We start from the raw sequence: 16,792 nt of genomic DNA, 5'->3' as shown, positions 1-16,792 counted from the left end.
GCTCCTCTCCCCCGACCGCCTGCTGGCTGAGCTCCTCTCCCCCGACCTCCGCCTGCTGGCTGGGCTCCTCTCCCCTGACCTCCGCCTGCTGGCTGGGCTCTGCCCGACACGCGGGTGGCAGTACAGTACAGGCTTGTCTCCAGCGCCGCTCGGGGGCTGGGGCAGCTCAAAGGACAGTGGTGCACATTGCAACCTGCTACTCAATAAATACTCATTCAAGTGCGTATGTAGAGCTGAAGTATGTGTACTTACTGTACAAGCGCTCGTTCCTCCTTAAGACATCACTGACGTAAACTACAACAATAAAAAACAAGGTATAATAAGATGTGGTACTCTGAAAACACGGTACCACGTCTAATGATATCATAGCACGCTCTGCTTTGATTTGCTGCTTTTTTCAGTTATTTTTTTTAATTTTTTCCCATTTTATCAGAGTCTCCCATTGCAAGTGCTGTCGGCTCAGCACGAAGGAGCGACAGCAGACCCGGAAATGTGACCAGAGGGCTCGTCTCTCCGCCCGGGTCATGAAACAGATCTGTTTCAGGTGTCTGGGCTGCCCCCCCGGCTCAGGGGTGCTGCGTGTGTGGCCGTGTAGCCCTGCGGCTCCCAGCCGGCTCCGCTGGATCTAGACCGGAATACACGAAACAGCTGGGAATCCTAGCGTTCTCTCCATCCATCATCAGGAAGTCACCTATTCCTAGGAAGGCAGGTCGGATCCGAGCCCGGAAACAGAGGGCCCGGCTGTAGGGGCAAGCCTGTCTCTGGACGCGAGAGGAAACTGGGGAGCGCCCAGAACTGGGGTGAGCGTGCAAAATCCAGACAGAAGGAGCAACAAGCCCAGAACCTAGAAAATGATGGACCTCCAAAATTGTACCAGGGCTCATCTTTTCATATTTCTGATCATGTGTCCAGAGAGCTAAGAACGTGCCGTTGCATTTCTGCTTCTCCTGTGCTGCAGCCCGCATTCTGAATTGGGGGGAGGGGGAAGATTTGTTTTTTGCAAGCCAGTGAGAACATATAAAACCGATTCTGTGAACAAATAAAATCACACTTCACAGCTGCGGACAGCACAGAGTTGCCCTGTTAGAACCAGAGCTTTTTTTTTTAATTTCACAAAAGAGAGACATTTTTGGCATCGCGTGGGAGTCCGGTGCTCAAGACCAGACCCCTGATCCCTTTGATTATGAATTCAAAGTCATCTGAATCACAGCTATGAACTGAGCCGTAATCTGCCCCTGCCGTGGACAGGACCTGCTGCCATTCTGAGGCGCTGAAAGGAATGTTGCAGCTCGTTACGCCTTGCTGGGCATCAGTGAGTCAATGTGACCACGATATTCAAGTACAGTACAAGAGCACAGCTGAAAGGGATTAAATCAAGACTTGTCGAGCTTGAGGTTTTGCAAGTCATGTAAGGAGGTGAGATGCAATATGATATTCGGTACACAGTGTGTTTGCTCAGTGTTGTGAATGTGCTCTGCTGTGCATGCATTTATTTTTTGTTTTCTCACTGAAGCAGTTCTGCAGCCCAAGTCTCCCCCTGCTGACAGAAAACAAGTACTGCACTTTGTTTACCATCCTGTCCAATCCACCGGCAAGACAATGACGACGGTGATTTGTACAGTACATTCAGTATCTGATCAAATATCACACTGTGTCAATAAGGCCTCCTGCACGCACCACATGGAAAGTGAAATGTTCCTGAAAAGGAAAATTCTGACTCTCCAAGTTGCAAACAGGTCTCACACACTCACACAAGCAACATAACCACAGCCAGGTGGAAAAGTACCACACACTTGCTCACCTCCAATGCACTGCACAAGTGATGTAGGACATGAAATGTATTTTCTTCTTTGCTTTAACTGAAGATACATTCAGAATTCGGCCTAAAGGTTATTTATTGGGATGAAGATCAAATACGTAATCAGGAATAGCATAAACCAAGATGGTTTGTTTTTAAAGAATCAGATTCTCAGAATCTGAAACAGAATCACAATCTCCTTTATTGTCCACCTATGGTGGAATTTTATTTGGCTTTCCCGAGACAACAATAATAACTGTATATACCGAGTACATTTTACAAAATACAATCAATGCAGTGTAAATACCAATAACATACAATAATGCACAAAAAACATTAGGCTCAAGTGTGACATATAAGCAGATATATTAATACAGTGCTCCGAATAATACAGGGCTGGTACATCAGAGTTTAAGAGAGTAATGGCACTTCTAAAAAACGTCTTAAAAGGCATGAGCTAAAATCATATAGAGGGAACACATGACAGCATTACAGATCTGGGATAGACTGCAATCTGTTACCATTTTGCAGAAAAATAGGTTGTGCGTGCCTTCTTCCTTTCCAAAATCAGGGACGATGTTCTATATGACCTGGTAAGTTTCATACAGATTTGTCATCTCCTCCTCAACAGTTATTTGGAAGTCAATAGCATACAGTGGCTGTGCCCGTGTCCTTGCCTGTGTACTGTATACAGTTTCTGTAGCCAAGAGACATTCCCCAAAATGGCCATCACTACTGATCGAAAATGTAAGCGAAATATTTTCAGTGTTTAGCTTCACTGCTCTGGAAAAGCACATCGGTAAGTTTTTTGGAATAAAAAAACACTTCAGTCATTGAATCATTGAATGCCAAGATAAATACTGTAGCTTTCCAGGCAAAAATAATTATTTTTGTAATATCCTTGAAAAACAATCTCTATATGAGTGTTGGTGCACAATTTAACCATCTGTATTTAACACACTTGAGCTTGCTCTGGAAGAAAGATAATGGCAATTGTTTTGTTTTCACTTTTCCAAAGAACTGGGTACAACACTGATGTTGATGCATTTTCTCAATAATGATCGTCATGCATTTTTGCTCCCAAACTCTGAAGGCATTTATACAGAGATAAAAGCAGGACTGCCCAGCAAAGGCAGCAATTCAGCAAGTGTTCAGCTCAGAAAGAGAGAAGCTGTACAGTTGTAAGAAGAAACCTTTGTCGTGATCAATTGGTATTCCAAGACCAGTTTTGAGAATTAGAGTTTTTTTGTAAGGCATTAATCTCCAAATCTAAAACTCCCACTTACTCTGAAAGCTGAGTGCTTTTGTTCTGCAGCTCCCACTGAACCTCAGTCACTGGACCCCTTGGCATTGCTTTACATAGACTTTACATAGACTTTGCAATGACTTTACACAGACTTTATAATGATTTTACATATCTCCGCCATTACCTGACTGGCTAGTGTCTTTTGCATCGAGTGTAAGAAAACAACATTAATAAACTAGTCAGTTTCCCTATAATCAAGCACAGAGGATATTTCTCTGAAATTGAGCCCAGCTGTATTTGCAATCAGTATGCAGAAACTGCATAACATCCATTAGCTTTTATTTTGTAGCACAACGGCCAGAGAGATCTGTGCACCATCTGTTGCTCAAAGCATGAAGAACAAAACAGAATCAGATCCCTCGTTGTTTTAATCACAACGTCCACGAGCTGCGGGACATCCTTCCTAAATGAACTCCGGGTGTTTTTGTTGGTTGCTTTCCCGAGTTCATCGCAGGGGGGTTGCTCCCATCTGATGCATCTCCTCGCGGGAGTATCTCAGGAATGGGCTGCAGTATTGAGAAGGGAGTACCGCACCGACTGGCGAAAGTGCTGAGGAAGTCCTTCAGCCAGGTAAGGCATGTTTCCATGCTCACTCATTCCATTGCTCAAAGACATGCCTGTTAATACACTCTCAATTTGCACAAAGGGCTAACGAAGGGGAAAAGACACATATTTCATCTGCGTCTAATGTTTCTACAAGTGGGCATCTGATTCTGTCCTTCCACTTCTCTCCATACGGTCCACGTGGCCCTGCACAGATACTGTACCGTTCACCCTCAGGGATTTTCACTGATACAAATGATCGCAAGTCCAGAAATGATCCAGTTGGCAATGGATCCTCTGAGAAAATGCTGCCTTCAGCTGCCACAAAGGCTACAAGACGGGTGCTCTGTCGACAAGCTCACGTGCTGGAGCCGGGCACGATCAACAGGGATCGCCTGGCAACCGTGACAGCCCCGCGGGATTCAGGAAGAGCGATAAACCAACCCCGCTTCAATCATCATTCATCTCTTCCTGCATCAGGATTAAAAATGAGGTTTGATTTCCTCCCTCTTACTCTGCCACAGTAAATACCTCATATACCGTGTGTCCTCCGTAAACACAAAGACTTTGTTTAATATGACCTTCATCGGCATAAAAAAGCTCTTAAACAGGTAAAAACAAGAAGGTTAGTGACGCATGACCGCTGTTGACTCTTCATCTTGTCAGCCTGCTGTCCCAATCTTTCTGGGCGATTATTGTCCTCTTCGCTGGTGACTCCAGCTGTTCCCAGGGGCCAGGAGTTCCTACAGCCCTGACAGAAGACTGACCAAGACCAGGAGGGGCAGGAAAACAGCACCAGATCTCAACTGTTTAAGACAGAGCCGATACACCAGAGCTCACAGGGCAGATCCGCAGGACAGGGATTCCCAATCCTGATCCCGGAGACTTGCACACTCCTGGTTTTCACTCCAGCCAAGCTTAATTGCTTAATAGAACCCATAATTGAACTAATAGGTTGCTTGATTAGAACATGTGCACATTTTTATTTCTGCTCAGACATTTGGGAATTAATTTCAATTAGGAAATGCAGCAGTTAAAAGGCAAACCCCAACATGTTTGAGAGTTGTAAAGAATCAAACAATTCAGATTAATCCTATTATTAAGTCTATTAAGGGATCTCTTGTGAGCACTTGACTACAACATAAACCAGCTGGTGTGTTTGCCTCCAACAAAGAGTGTCTGGAATGTGTTTGTACCCTTGTCCTGATCTGAACAATTCTACAACTTTATCCCTGAGTTGTCTTCAAATCTATACTACCTGACTGAGGGACCTTACAGAGACAGGTGTATTTATCCTAAAGTCATGGGAAGGACTATTACTGCATGCAGACAGGCACCATTCAGCTAATTGTGTGACAGGGCATGGTCATTTTGTGCACCTGATGTAATTTAGGTTTGCCCTAGTTTAGGGAGTGAGTGCTGGTGCAATCAATATTTTTTCTTCTTTGTTGTCTACTGACGTTTAACATATTTTATCGATAAAAATAACAAAATGCACCCTTAATATAAAGCATACATAAAATAATTCAATTTGTTATATGTCAGGATTCCTTCCAATGGAATAAAGCATAGGGCCACTAATCAGGGAATCAGAGCTCACCAACTCCTTATTTTTTAATTCACTACATAGTACTATTTTTTTAGTGCACTCACTCTGTAATCAGTGACTGAGCTGGTCAGCCTCTGTCTTCTGAAGGCAGGGGTGTGCGAGGTGTCTAGTCACTTCAGACAGCAGACACTGCTGGCATGCAGGGAGAAAGGTCATGTTTACCCTCGTTGCCCTCACGGTGGATCATGGGACAGACTCCTGCTCTGCTCTTTCTTGAGTTTATCAGTTTTATCACAAGCCAGTTTGACCCTTGCCCTCAGAGAACTGGTGCCATGTTCAAACAAGGTAGCAAATAACCATATTAGTAACTTTCCAGATATAAAACAATAAATATGATTATAGATGTTATAAAGCAGATAAGAGAAAGAGATGTCTAGCATCAGGATATCTTCGAATGATAGCGAATAACAGACCTGTTCCTGTACTATCCTAACCCAGTTTCACTTTTTAACTGATAACTTTTTTTAATGACAGAACATTGCTGCCACTGGTGGCTGTAAAATGGTTTATTCTTTGTTGGAAACTCTTTGCGGTCAGCACACTGGTGCGGTTCTTGGAGCAGTGGTCAGTCCCTGATCAGTCCCTTGCTCTTCACCAGGCAGCATTTCACCCCTGAACTGGGGGAATTACAGCCCAGGTTTAGAATTCCTGTTCCTCGAAACACACAGCCCACATTTAAAAGATGTATTATGGCCTTGGTTTGAGTAAATATAATAGAACAAGTGTGTGTGATGCAGATTTGAGGATCTGGTGATTATTTGTTGGGGGGGGGGGTGGTATTTTTGGCAATCGATGCGTCCAGCAAATCCCTTAATGCACATAGCTGCTGCTGTCCAAAAATGCGGTGTAACAATGAATGAAAGATTAAGTTTCATAACCACAGATCTAATCTCTGAAATTCCCTGTCTCTAAATGATGAAAATAAGCCTCTTGTCCGCTTCCTTTAAACTTCTCCTTTGGCTCACTGTTAGAACATTGCCTCTCTTGGAACATTCCTGAATTCCACTTAGGCAAACACAATCCTTTTCATAAAATGTGCTTAATTTCTAGAATAATTACGGTATGATTGCTTTTTCTGTGCTACAGCTCTGAACACAACTTAAGCACTAACACTCTACACTTGGGTTTCGATGACAGCTTGTTCGAAAACTAGAATTAATAATACAAAGATTCCTATTAGTTCAGGTGGGGAGCTGCGTCAGCATGCGCAGGCTGCAAAGGAACAAGGAACAGGTTTATTCCGTGTTGAAGAGAAGAAAGAAAACACAACGTTTCGGCTGTGGAGCCTTCTTCGGGTGTAAGAAGGATGTTCTTTCTTATGTAATATATTTTTTTAAATGTTTGTATTTTTGGAGAACAGGTGCGGCGTGGTTTAATCGTACTGTTAGTCACTGTACTAGGTTTCAGAGCAAATATGTCTTACCTGTCTGTAACAGAGCAGCTGGATCTGGGGTGTAATGCTAGTTGCAGCCACTACAGGGCGGCATACGAGTCGGCCGCTAGAGTGGACCTGAATTCCTCACGAAGTCGGAAAGAGGAATCGGCTTCAGCTGTCTGCAGGCTGATTTCTGCATATATGCGCTCAACACCCCCTCTAGAGGGGGTTTGTCTTGCTTCTGGGAGGAGTGGTATTCTGGTAAGTTTTGAAGTGAGGTGGTGTGATTAATAAAAACAATTTAAAAAAAGGTTCGGTCTCGGGGTGAGCTGTAGAAATAGGCGACAGAGTAAAGAGAGCTACCGATAAACACCGGTTCGCTGCTGCTGGAAACGGGCTCAGAACCGGTTAGAGACGAGCAGGGAAAGTCGGGAGTAGGTGGTTACGGTTCATACTGGGGTGCAGTAAGTGTCCGGCCTCGGCCCGGTTCCCCCACTTCCCCTCAGAAAACGGGGTGCATGTGCGTGCTTCCGCCCCGAGCTCGCCACCAGGCGAAGGGGACCCGCCGCACTCTCCCACCAAAGGCCTCTTGGTAACGGGGTCCGGGCCGGCGGACAGGGCTTCGAGAGAGGTCATGCAGTAATATCCGAGACACAAGCGTGGTCTGTGTGCTGCTGCTCCCCGCCCCAGCCTCCCAGAGTCCTCCTCTTCACACCTTATGAAACGGGAGTGTTTTTTTTTTGCCTTTTGTAAGCCCTATTAAGCTTAAGGCGCAGTGGGTTGTGCCAGACTATGTGGGTTATATTAGACTGAATACATTGGCAGCCAGAGTGCGTCCGGGGCCCTAACTTTTGTTTTTGCAGCGATGGGAGGACGACGGCCGGAGACGGAGACATGCTGTGTAGCAGCGAGATCGGAGGGGGATGTCCTTTTCGAGCAGGAAACCGGATCGCACGCAAAGAGACTTGTAGGTGATGTCGATGAGTGGGGGCAATTCTGTGATTTTTGGAGTGTGGTATTGATTCTCAGATCTAGTTCATTACCATTCATTACCAAAAAATGTTATGTGGCCCCAATGACCTCTTATTTGCAAGCGTTGTGGTGTAAACATAGTATTTCCTTACTTAGTAACAAAAGACATTGACTTCAGAAGGGGCTGATGGGTCATTTGTGTAAAACTACTTAAGATAACTAGTCTAGCTAAGACTTTGAAGCTACAGATAAGAGGATATACATTTGACCCAATACTTTCTCACAGACCCAGAATAGCTTCCATTGCACAAAGGGAGATAACCAGTCTAGCTCCTTTTCCAATACACACTGTGGATGCTGAGTCCCGTTTCCCAATCAAGAGTGCTGTTTCGTGTGATGAGACAGTTTCTGACTTTTGATGAAGTGCCCCAGGAGCAAATCTCTGATTGGAAGAGAGCCCCTTCAGGTGTTAATTCTTCTCTCATCCAATTGAACAACAAAGAAACAGATGCAAACGCACTGCATTCTGATCTGTCTCATTGCCAGAACCACAAGGTCTGATCGTTTTTGATATAGTTTTTTTTAAACCTAAAACAAATGATTTTGGAGTGGTAAAGATCAGCATTTTCCTTTTCCCTGCTGCTGGATGCGTCTGGGGGTTGGGTTGATTCGGAAGAGGCTTATATTATCAGTCCTCTGGTCGAAGCCTTTGCCCCCTCTGTCTGTCTTTCAGCTGTTCCTACGAGCCTCATGCGCGCGCACAGCCTGTTCCCCCGCACAGCCTCCCGCCAGACAGGGTGCGAGGCTGCCATTTAGCGATGATGTGCAGGTCTGTCTCGCGATGTGGCCTTCAGACGCATCAGGGCCAGGTTTAGATGGTATGCTCTCGGGGGGCTGTCTGTGCAGTTGCAGTTACAGTGAAGGTCAGCCTGGTGATGGTGAGGAATGGACAGGTGTGAAGTATCCACTTGCGCAGACAGAAAGCACATCCAAACCTTCAAGCCAAGCGATGGTGGGTATGAAATGGAATATGCTTGCGTAGCCCTTTCCAGAGTGACACGGCAGGATACTCTGTACAAGTTTGAAGGCAGTCATTGTGAAGGCATTGCAAGAGCAGGAGCTACAGCAGAGTTCCTTTCCAATACACCCCTTGGAGGGTGACGCGGGGCAGCACTGCATCTGAATGTCGATCGCATTGCAAAATGTACCAGTGGCTGGGTGTGTGTGATTCACCACTCTGAAAAGGTGAAACGCCCCAAACTCTGTAGGGTAGTCATTTCTAACTAAACATGTACAATTGGTACTGTTAATTTTGATTAGGACCTACAAGAATAATCTATTCTGTTATCTGGGGGGAAAAAAATTTCACTAGCCTCGGTTTGTCACATTCTAGACATCTGACTCCAAGTAACAAGAAGGCACCACAGTCGAAACGTTGTTTCGTTTCTTCTCTTTTCAGCGTGGAATACATTTTTAATTTGTTCCTTGGCAATTACAGTTATTTCCCCATATACCTGTTAAGTGGGTTCTGTAGTATGGGAGAATTAGGTAGGCCCGATGGAAGAATGATGTTTTGTCTCCACCTAGCGGTGACGGAGGAAATTGTTCTCTAGGCGTGCGGCCAAGCAGACGCAACCCGGACTCCGGCCGGAACCTTCCTACTGCAAAGGAGTAGGCAGAAACTAGATTAGATTGAGTCAGGAGTGCTACATAGGCAGGGGATAGAGGGACTTTCCACTTTATTAATGTTAATCAATATTTTTATACCATTATATTAGCAGTTAATAATTTTCTTAAACTTGAATACTGATAGTTAAATGATCATTTAGACCTATAATGTAATAGTACATTTACTATAAATATATATTCAAGTGTATGAATTTTAGCATAACATGCTCCTCTTTAAACGCACAAAGAAATGCGTGTTTTAATCACGCTATTTCTACAGACCTGCTCCTTGCCAAAAAACACTTAAGCTTGTAAGAAAGGTATAAACGTACATTTTAAACATGCTGATCTCATCTCCTCCACCTCCAGCGACAGATGGTTGAGAAAAATGGTGACCCTTGCCCCCCATTCCCCCAGGGCCCTTTAGGTCCTGAGAAGGGGACCTACAGTACCTACCATTGGATGCAAAAGAAATGATTTTCTGTGGTTCTAGTCTGTATGTTCGCGTGGAGCTCCGGTTCGCTGGGTTAACCAGCGTCTCTAAACCGGCATTGGAGAAAGAACCCATCTTTTTAGCATTGGGCGACTTTAGGATTAAAAATGCACAAAATCACCTGAGTTCAATAAGGTACGATACATTGAGTGGCGGTAATAACTTAGAAAAAGGACACAAGCGTCTACCAGCTGGGCCAAATCAATCTGACAGTCTGCAGTTTCATTCGTGCGGAGTGTCGGTTAATAAGCGCTGCTCTGATTTGGTATCGTTCCTATAAAAGCTGATCCCGCACCACAGAGGCTGAAGAAGTATGCAGACAGAGCCACCTAGTGTAGCGGAATTGTGCTTTTGAGCTGCTAAAAGTTCTGGGCGAGAACTGGAGTTCCCCTCTTTTGAGTATTTTGGTGTGTGTGTGTGTGTCTTTGAGTCGCGTTTCTAATTAAGATTATTTCTGTAATGTAACATTCACCGTCACAAGTTATCGTGGTATCGTGAGCCTACACAGGATCGGCTATACTAACGTTCTGTTGCTTTCGGTCCGTAATGCTATTTTAGCAGGTGTCGCTTGAAGAAGGCTCCACAGCCGAAACTGCGTCTCTTTTCTTTTCCTTTCAACGTGGAATAAAACTTCACCTCTTCCTTCGCAGCCTGCGCACGCCGATGCAGCTCCTTGCTCTGGCTTCTCTTAAGGACCGACAGGTGTCGCTGTCCGCTTGGAGCTCCAGTGCTTCCCTCTGGCGAGCGCAGTCTGTCTACAGACAGGTGAGGACGCGCACAGGTGAGAACCACCACAGCAGCACGTCTGTCCCTGCCACTGGTACAGCACCTGCGCTGCCCACGTCTTATTTAGGCTTTACGGTTACGTTTTGAGCGACCGCAGGATCCTAATCACGTAAATAAGATATTAAGATAATGGATTAATACATTAAGATGTGCACCTTAACTACGAACAAATTCGCTGCGGTCTTATCGGTAAAAGTAGACTGGCAGGCGCACTGACATGTTATTGACGAGGATGGAAAATTGTCGTCCACAGAGTCGAGCAGCTCCAGGACCGACTGGTCTGTTCACGGCGATTAGCGCGACAGAGGCTCTGCACAAGCCCTGAGCTCCTCTCTAAAGAGCACCTGGAGGGTCCAGAGGGCGCCGATGGCGCGGAGGCGCTGGTTTCTTGATAAGTGAGGCATATGGGCTCTTCCGTTACTGCACGCTGAGTTTCACTTGGCGCGGCATCCAGCGGGTTAAACCTCCTCATCCCCGGTGCCAGATCACCCCTGTCGCTCATGTGGCGATCTAGCACATTGTAAAAGTTCGAGCACGTGTACTCGAATGAGTCAGGGATCATCAATTATTAAGAATGACGCTGAAATCAGTTAATCCATATAAATGTACACATTTCTCATTTCTCTAAGAACTATGCATGCACAGAGTGATGATTCTCGTGGTGCTCAGTACGTATTGCATGTCTTCACTGGTTGTGATCTTTCTCCAGTGGGCTGTACCGTATATTCACCTTTCAGTTCCGCAGTGCTAAATATTTTAAAGGCGTGAGCGCGATATTTTGAAAATACATTCATGTATTACTTTAGGACCGACGAGAATGGGTGTTCATCGCATTTTTCATTTGACTGATTTCAAAGTCAGCGTTCCTAGAGGAAATATAACGGCGTTTACATATGGTGTTATCTTAAGAGGTTTTGTGTCCGTCGAAGTTTTTCCTTGCAAAATGAGAACGGAAGACATGACATGAGATGAAGATGAATAAATCGGCGTCCTTCCTCCTGTCCTATGAGCCTCTGTTCGGGTTGTAGAGACAACGCAAACGACTTCTGAAAGGAAGTGAGGCGTCGCATTGTGGTGGCGGGTTATTTTAAATTCATCTCGGTCAAAGCTACCGACAGAGATTTAAAAATGTTTTGTTTCCCCCCCCCCCATCGCGGCACCGCGAATAACGCGATGTGCCGTCGGATTCCAGGGCCTGCGCCGCGGGGAGGGGTCGTCTCGGGTTCGGACATCCGATCCCCTGCGTTCGCGGAGCGTCAGGACGTGTCCAGTGGCCGGATCGTGTGCCCGGGGTGGAGAGTCTTTGACAGCTCTGCCCCGCTCGTCCCTCTCGCAGCGAGCAGCGAGCCCAGTACAGCTCAGCCCGTCACACACGGGCCACCTAGCGCGCAAATACGCCGAGCGAACGTGAAGGCGGCTGAAGACGGAGCGGGCCGGTAGGTTGGCTGTCAAAATGTGACTTGATCGACGCAAAAACAGCAGCTATAGAGCACGCTATCTTAAAATGTCAAACAAGGAAGCGGTTATTGTAAAGGGGAGGTCAAGTCTTTTAGCGCGTAAGACAAGCAAGCGAGCTACTAATATCTTTTTTTTTTAATCAATTAAAGCAGGCCACGCAGCGGAGGGCAGGGGGGCCAGTTAAATTGCTGCTCTATAGACAGTAGTAGCACTCGAGAGAAACTGCAGCCTGCATCACCTGTGGAAAAACACGCAGGGCGTTTGGTCAAACGTGCGAGAACTGGCTGTAGTTACAAAGGTGCCAAAGCGATTAACCTACAGTGTGTATATATAAAGGTACATCTGGAAAAAGCACAGGTAAGCATCAGTAAACTAAAAACGGAAGCTGTAGTCGGGGATTTAAACAGGTAAGACATCCCAGGTCACTTAAACGTTTTTGTTTTGTTTTCTCGATGATCTATTTTCTTCAGTTATTGTATTTTGCTAATGGCGTCGATGAAGGGCTTCAGGAAAGACGAAGTTAAAGGATAAATATACAGGTTTATTCCGTGCTGAAAAGAGAAGAAAGGAAACAACGTTTCCGCTGTGGAGCCTTCTTCGGGTGTCAAGAAGAAGGCTCCACAGCCGAAACGTTGTTTCTTTTCTCCTCTTTTCAGCACGGAATAAACCTGTTACCTGTTCCTTTGCAGCCTACGCCTGCTGACGCAGCTCCCTGCTTGCAGTTCATGATGCTTGCTTGCTTTGTGCGGACGAGCCAGCTCGTACCCTCTCCCTGACTGAGAGCTGGTGTCCGCGTGGGGACCAAGGCTTCCTGGCGAGAAGCCGTGTAGGTAGAAACGACAGCTTTGCAGACGCTCGTTCACCTCAGTCATGTGGCACCCATGCTGCTGCTGGCGATGTTGAGGGTGGTTTTCCAACCCTATAAATCCTGGTCTACACGACTAAAGCCGCTGTTATGCATATAAAATACAACGGTAATGTGAAACGTAATTCAAACCTGCTGATACTTAAGTAACTTTATTAAGAAGTGCTTTAAATGAGTTGACACAGGAAACGTTAGTTAGGGAGTGCATAGTGATAAAGGATCTCATCTTTAAACGATGTTTTGCTGGGGGTAATTTAACTGCGTTTTAAAATACATTCCGACGCCTGGCGTTTTTGGAGACCCGTCAGCAGGCACGGCGAACAGGTGAGGTGTGCTCGGAGTCATCCGATCTGGGTGCAAACAGCCCAGCTTGTCGCTGTTGGCCGTTCAAACGCTATAAACGGAAAGCCTGCGGGTTCTCCGAAACTGACCCGACAATTTCATCCACAGGGTGTGAAAAAGTTTTCATTTTAATAGGCGCAGTGGAAGCATTTGTTCTTTTTTTGCGTAAGAGTACGATTTGTTGCCTCGATTGCAACGCGTTTACCTGTAGTTTACGCAAGAAAGCTGCGATTCGAAGAACATTGACGCTCGAGTACAGGAGGGTAGGTAAGGAATTGGTTAATATACTGAGGTCTTGTGTACAATTACTGTTAGTTCTGGAACTAGCTATAATAATTCAAAAACGGGTTTGGAAAAGCTGCCACTGGCGGCGATGTGTTAGGAATGTAATTATTGTAAAAGTTTATTTGGCTTGAAGGTTTCTCTGGAGGTGTGGTGATGTTTGCAATAAAATAGTCATAACTGTGGGAATATAAACAAAATGTGTTCTAAATTTTGTATACGTTTTGGGTGAATGAGTATTGCATTTAATGGTGCCCTATAAAACAATTAAGTATTTTTTTTATGGTTCTCGCTCTTAATAGCTGCCTTTCTGTTTGAAACGCCAGTATAATTATTTTTTGTAAATTCAGGATAACGCGTAATCAAACATTCGGGTGAAGGAAGGTGCCTGCTTGTTTGTGAAACACGGCATTCGATTTGATGTGTGTTTGAAATGTGCAGGTGTGCTGAAGAAGTGGACAGGCTGCCCAGAGGAGCCCTTTCCTGATTCAGCGGCGTCCAGGAGCTCCTGGAGAAGGAACATGGCCCATCGGACTCAAGGGAGGTGTTTTGGCCTCCGAGGTGACTTGAAGTTTTCCGTCGATTCGGCGTCGGCCTGCAGCCTGCAGGAGGATGACGAGGGCCCCGAGGAAGGTCTCGACCTGCCAGGTGAGACTATCACCTTCATCAATGCCGACGGGGTGGCGGGTGACTACAGTCTTCCCTCGGACCCCGACTCCAGCAGCCCACCGTCCGCGGGGCTCGGCACACGCCTGCAGGGCAGCCTGCACCTCCCGGACACCGAGGACGGGCCGAGCCGGAGCCTGTCTGAGAGGTTCAGCGAGCTCTCGGCCCGGAGCGCCGAGCAGGGTGAGGCCGCCGGGCCCCGCCCGAGCCCCTCGGAGGAGGAGGAGGAGGAGGGTGCGGAAGAAGGAGAGGCCAGCGGCACGGGCCGGGACGGTGCTGCCCTGTCCGGCCGGGAGGGGTCATTCCCCAAGCCGGGCCCCCTGGGCCGGAGGAGGGACGCGGGAGAGCGGCCCCACGCGTGCCCGCAGTGCGGCCGGGCCTTCAAGAAGTCCGGCAACCTGCTGAGCCACATGGAGACGCACCGCGGGCTGAAGCCGCACGCCTGCGAGCTGTGCAGCAAGGCCTACTCGCACCAGGGCACCCTGCAGCAGCACCGGCGCCTGCACACGGGCGAGCGGCCCTACAAGTGCCCCCAGTGCGACAAGGCCTACACCTGGTCCTCCGACTTCCGCAAGCACACGCGCACGCACACGGGCGAGAAGCCCTACGCCTGCGCGGCCTGCGGCAAGGCCTTCGTGCGCTCCTCCGACCTGCGCAAGCACGAGCGCAACATGCACCACAACAACAAGCCCTTCCCCTGCCCGGAGTGCGGCCAGACCTTCAACCGGCCGCTGTCGCTGCTGCGCCACCAGCGCGCCCACATGGGCGAGCGGCCCTTCCGCTGCCCGGACTGCGGCAAGGCCTTCGCCGTGCCCAGCCGCATGGTGGAGCACCAGCGCACGCACCGCGGCGAGCGGCCCTTCACCTGCCCCGTCTGCTCCAAGTCCTTCACCAAGTCCTCCAACCTGCTGGAGCACCAGACGCTGCACTCGGGGCAGCGGCCGCACGCCTGCGCGGACTGCGGCGCGGCCTTCGCCCAGGCGTCCCGGCTGGCGCGCCACCGCCGCACCCACGGCGCCGAGCGCCCCTCCGCCCGCTCCCCAGCGCTCCGAGGCCCCCGGCAGGCGCAGGCCGTGCCCCTGGGGACGGGAGAGCCGCCAGCGCCGTGACCCTCCGAACACCTGTGGCACAAGTGGTGCCCGCGCGTCTCTCCGAGAACCGCCGCTTCCCCCCCCCGAGTGCAGCTGGGCCCGCGGACTTGCGCTGGGGTCCGGTGGCCGGCAACGAGCATTCTGGTCCAGCCAGCTAGAACCGAAGAGATCAACTGCCTCTCCGGACGCTCCTCGCGGAAATGCCTGCCGGTTTCTCCGGGATGAGGCCTGCTCCTGGAAGACGGCAGGTTTCCGAACAGAAACACAGCCTCGGAAGTGGGGAAAATAAATCTGAACTTGGAACCTGCAGGAAGTTTCCGTGGCTGTTTGTGTGCTGTTACATCTGTCGCAGGCGGCAGTGCGTTGTCATCATTGCCTGGTGGGCGTAGTCTAATCTCTTTACACCTTTTTTGCATTCAGAAAGAACTAAAAAAAATTAGTTCTCAAGCACCCACTGAGATTTCACATTCAAGCTCCAAGAGTTAGTGGCCAATACGAATACAGTTAAAGTTGTGGAGACTGCATCAGAAAGTGGGATCCCTGCCGTGTTTTTGGCGATTATCGCATCTTTTGTAACCTGTAGCCATCACAGCCTGCGCTAAAACATTTTATACAGAGTGAGGGTCAGCACAAACAGGTAGGTGACACTTGCTGCATTTTAAACCTCAGCTGGGTCTGCTTTACACTCACTTGCCATCCTTTATAAAAGTACACGGTGTCCAGCCAGTTAAAGGCCAGCACTCAATTTCAATTTGCAAGAGTACGAACACAGTAACAGAATCAATGCAAGCTTACAGGAGCGCACTGTGCTGCCCTGCCTCTCTTTTTCATTCCCCAACTTGTCAATTCCCTGAGCTTGTGACTCGAATCCAACACCCCTTACGAGCGTCAACTGTTCAGATGGGCATCTGCATTTGGAATCCGTTTACTTGGTTATGCATTGGTACTAATGTGTTTATCTTGCCATAGATCTGTGACCTGGTATCCCGAACCCTTAACGGAAGGATTCAGTTATGAGAGCTTTCTGCCGTGTCCTGTAACGAAGAGTGAGAGAGAAGCAGAGCATGACTGAAACTGAGGGAGCTCAGGGCGAGTGCCAGTGTGGATTCATTGCAGTGAGTTGCTAAAACTGCAGCGGTACCATTGTTTCCATCTGCAGGAAGGTTCTCCAGGTTGAAGTCATGCGAAGGAGTTTGGTTTTTCTTCCACGATTGGAGAATCGTACATAGTTTACTTAGGGACTCGCTGCAGATGGTGGTACTAGATGCCCTTCTTTGTGACTTGGTTGGCCATTTCTGAAACAGAGGGGTGTACGACTGTGACTAGCTGGTCACAGGAAGTAAGTGAGGTTGGCAGTTTCACCGAGTTCCCTCACCAGTTGAAACCGCAGCCTGCGCAGTGTGACTTGGGACAGTGTGGAAAGCGCCCCAGGTGAGACAGCGATTTCTGTAGTAAAAGCAAGTTATTTAAATTGTCTCAATGGCTTCATCTTTGGAAAAAGTAGAAGTGACTCCAGAGGTAAAGTCAGTTCAGACTCT

The 16,792-nt window shown here is 47.8% G+C and overlaps 1 protein-coding gene across 1 annotated transcript; it reads left to right on the top strand.

The window, feature by feature from the left end:
• The first annotated feature begins 11,818 nt into the window (after positions 1-11,818).
• Positions 11,819-15,556, top strand: znf648 (zinc finger protein 648). The gene is made up of 2 exons (XM_088927977.1): positions 11,819-11,986; positions 13,939-15,556. The coding sequence occupies exon 2, from the start codon at positions 14,019-14,021 to the stop codon at positions 15,270-15,272; it is 1,254 nt and encodes a 417-aa protein (XP_088784103.1). The 5' UTR covers positions 11,819-11,986; positions 13,939-14,018; the 3' UTR covers positions 15,273-15,556.
• The last annotated feature ends 1,236 nt before the right edge of the window (positions 15,557-16,792 follow it).

The sequence above is a fragment of the Atractosteus spatula genome, chromosome 11 (genome assembly GCF_055471065.1).
Source record: "Atractosteus spatula isolate fAtrSpa1 chromosome 11, fAtrSpa1.hap1, whole genome shotgun sequence".
Lineage (NCBI taxonomy): Eukaryota > Metazoa > Chordata > Actinopteri > Semionotiformes > Lepisosteidae > Atractosteus > Atractosteus spatula.
Note: the sequence above shows the minus strand (reverse complement) of the source record. Positions and strands in the feature narration are given on the sequence as shown.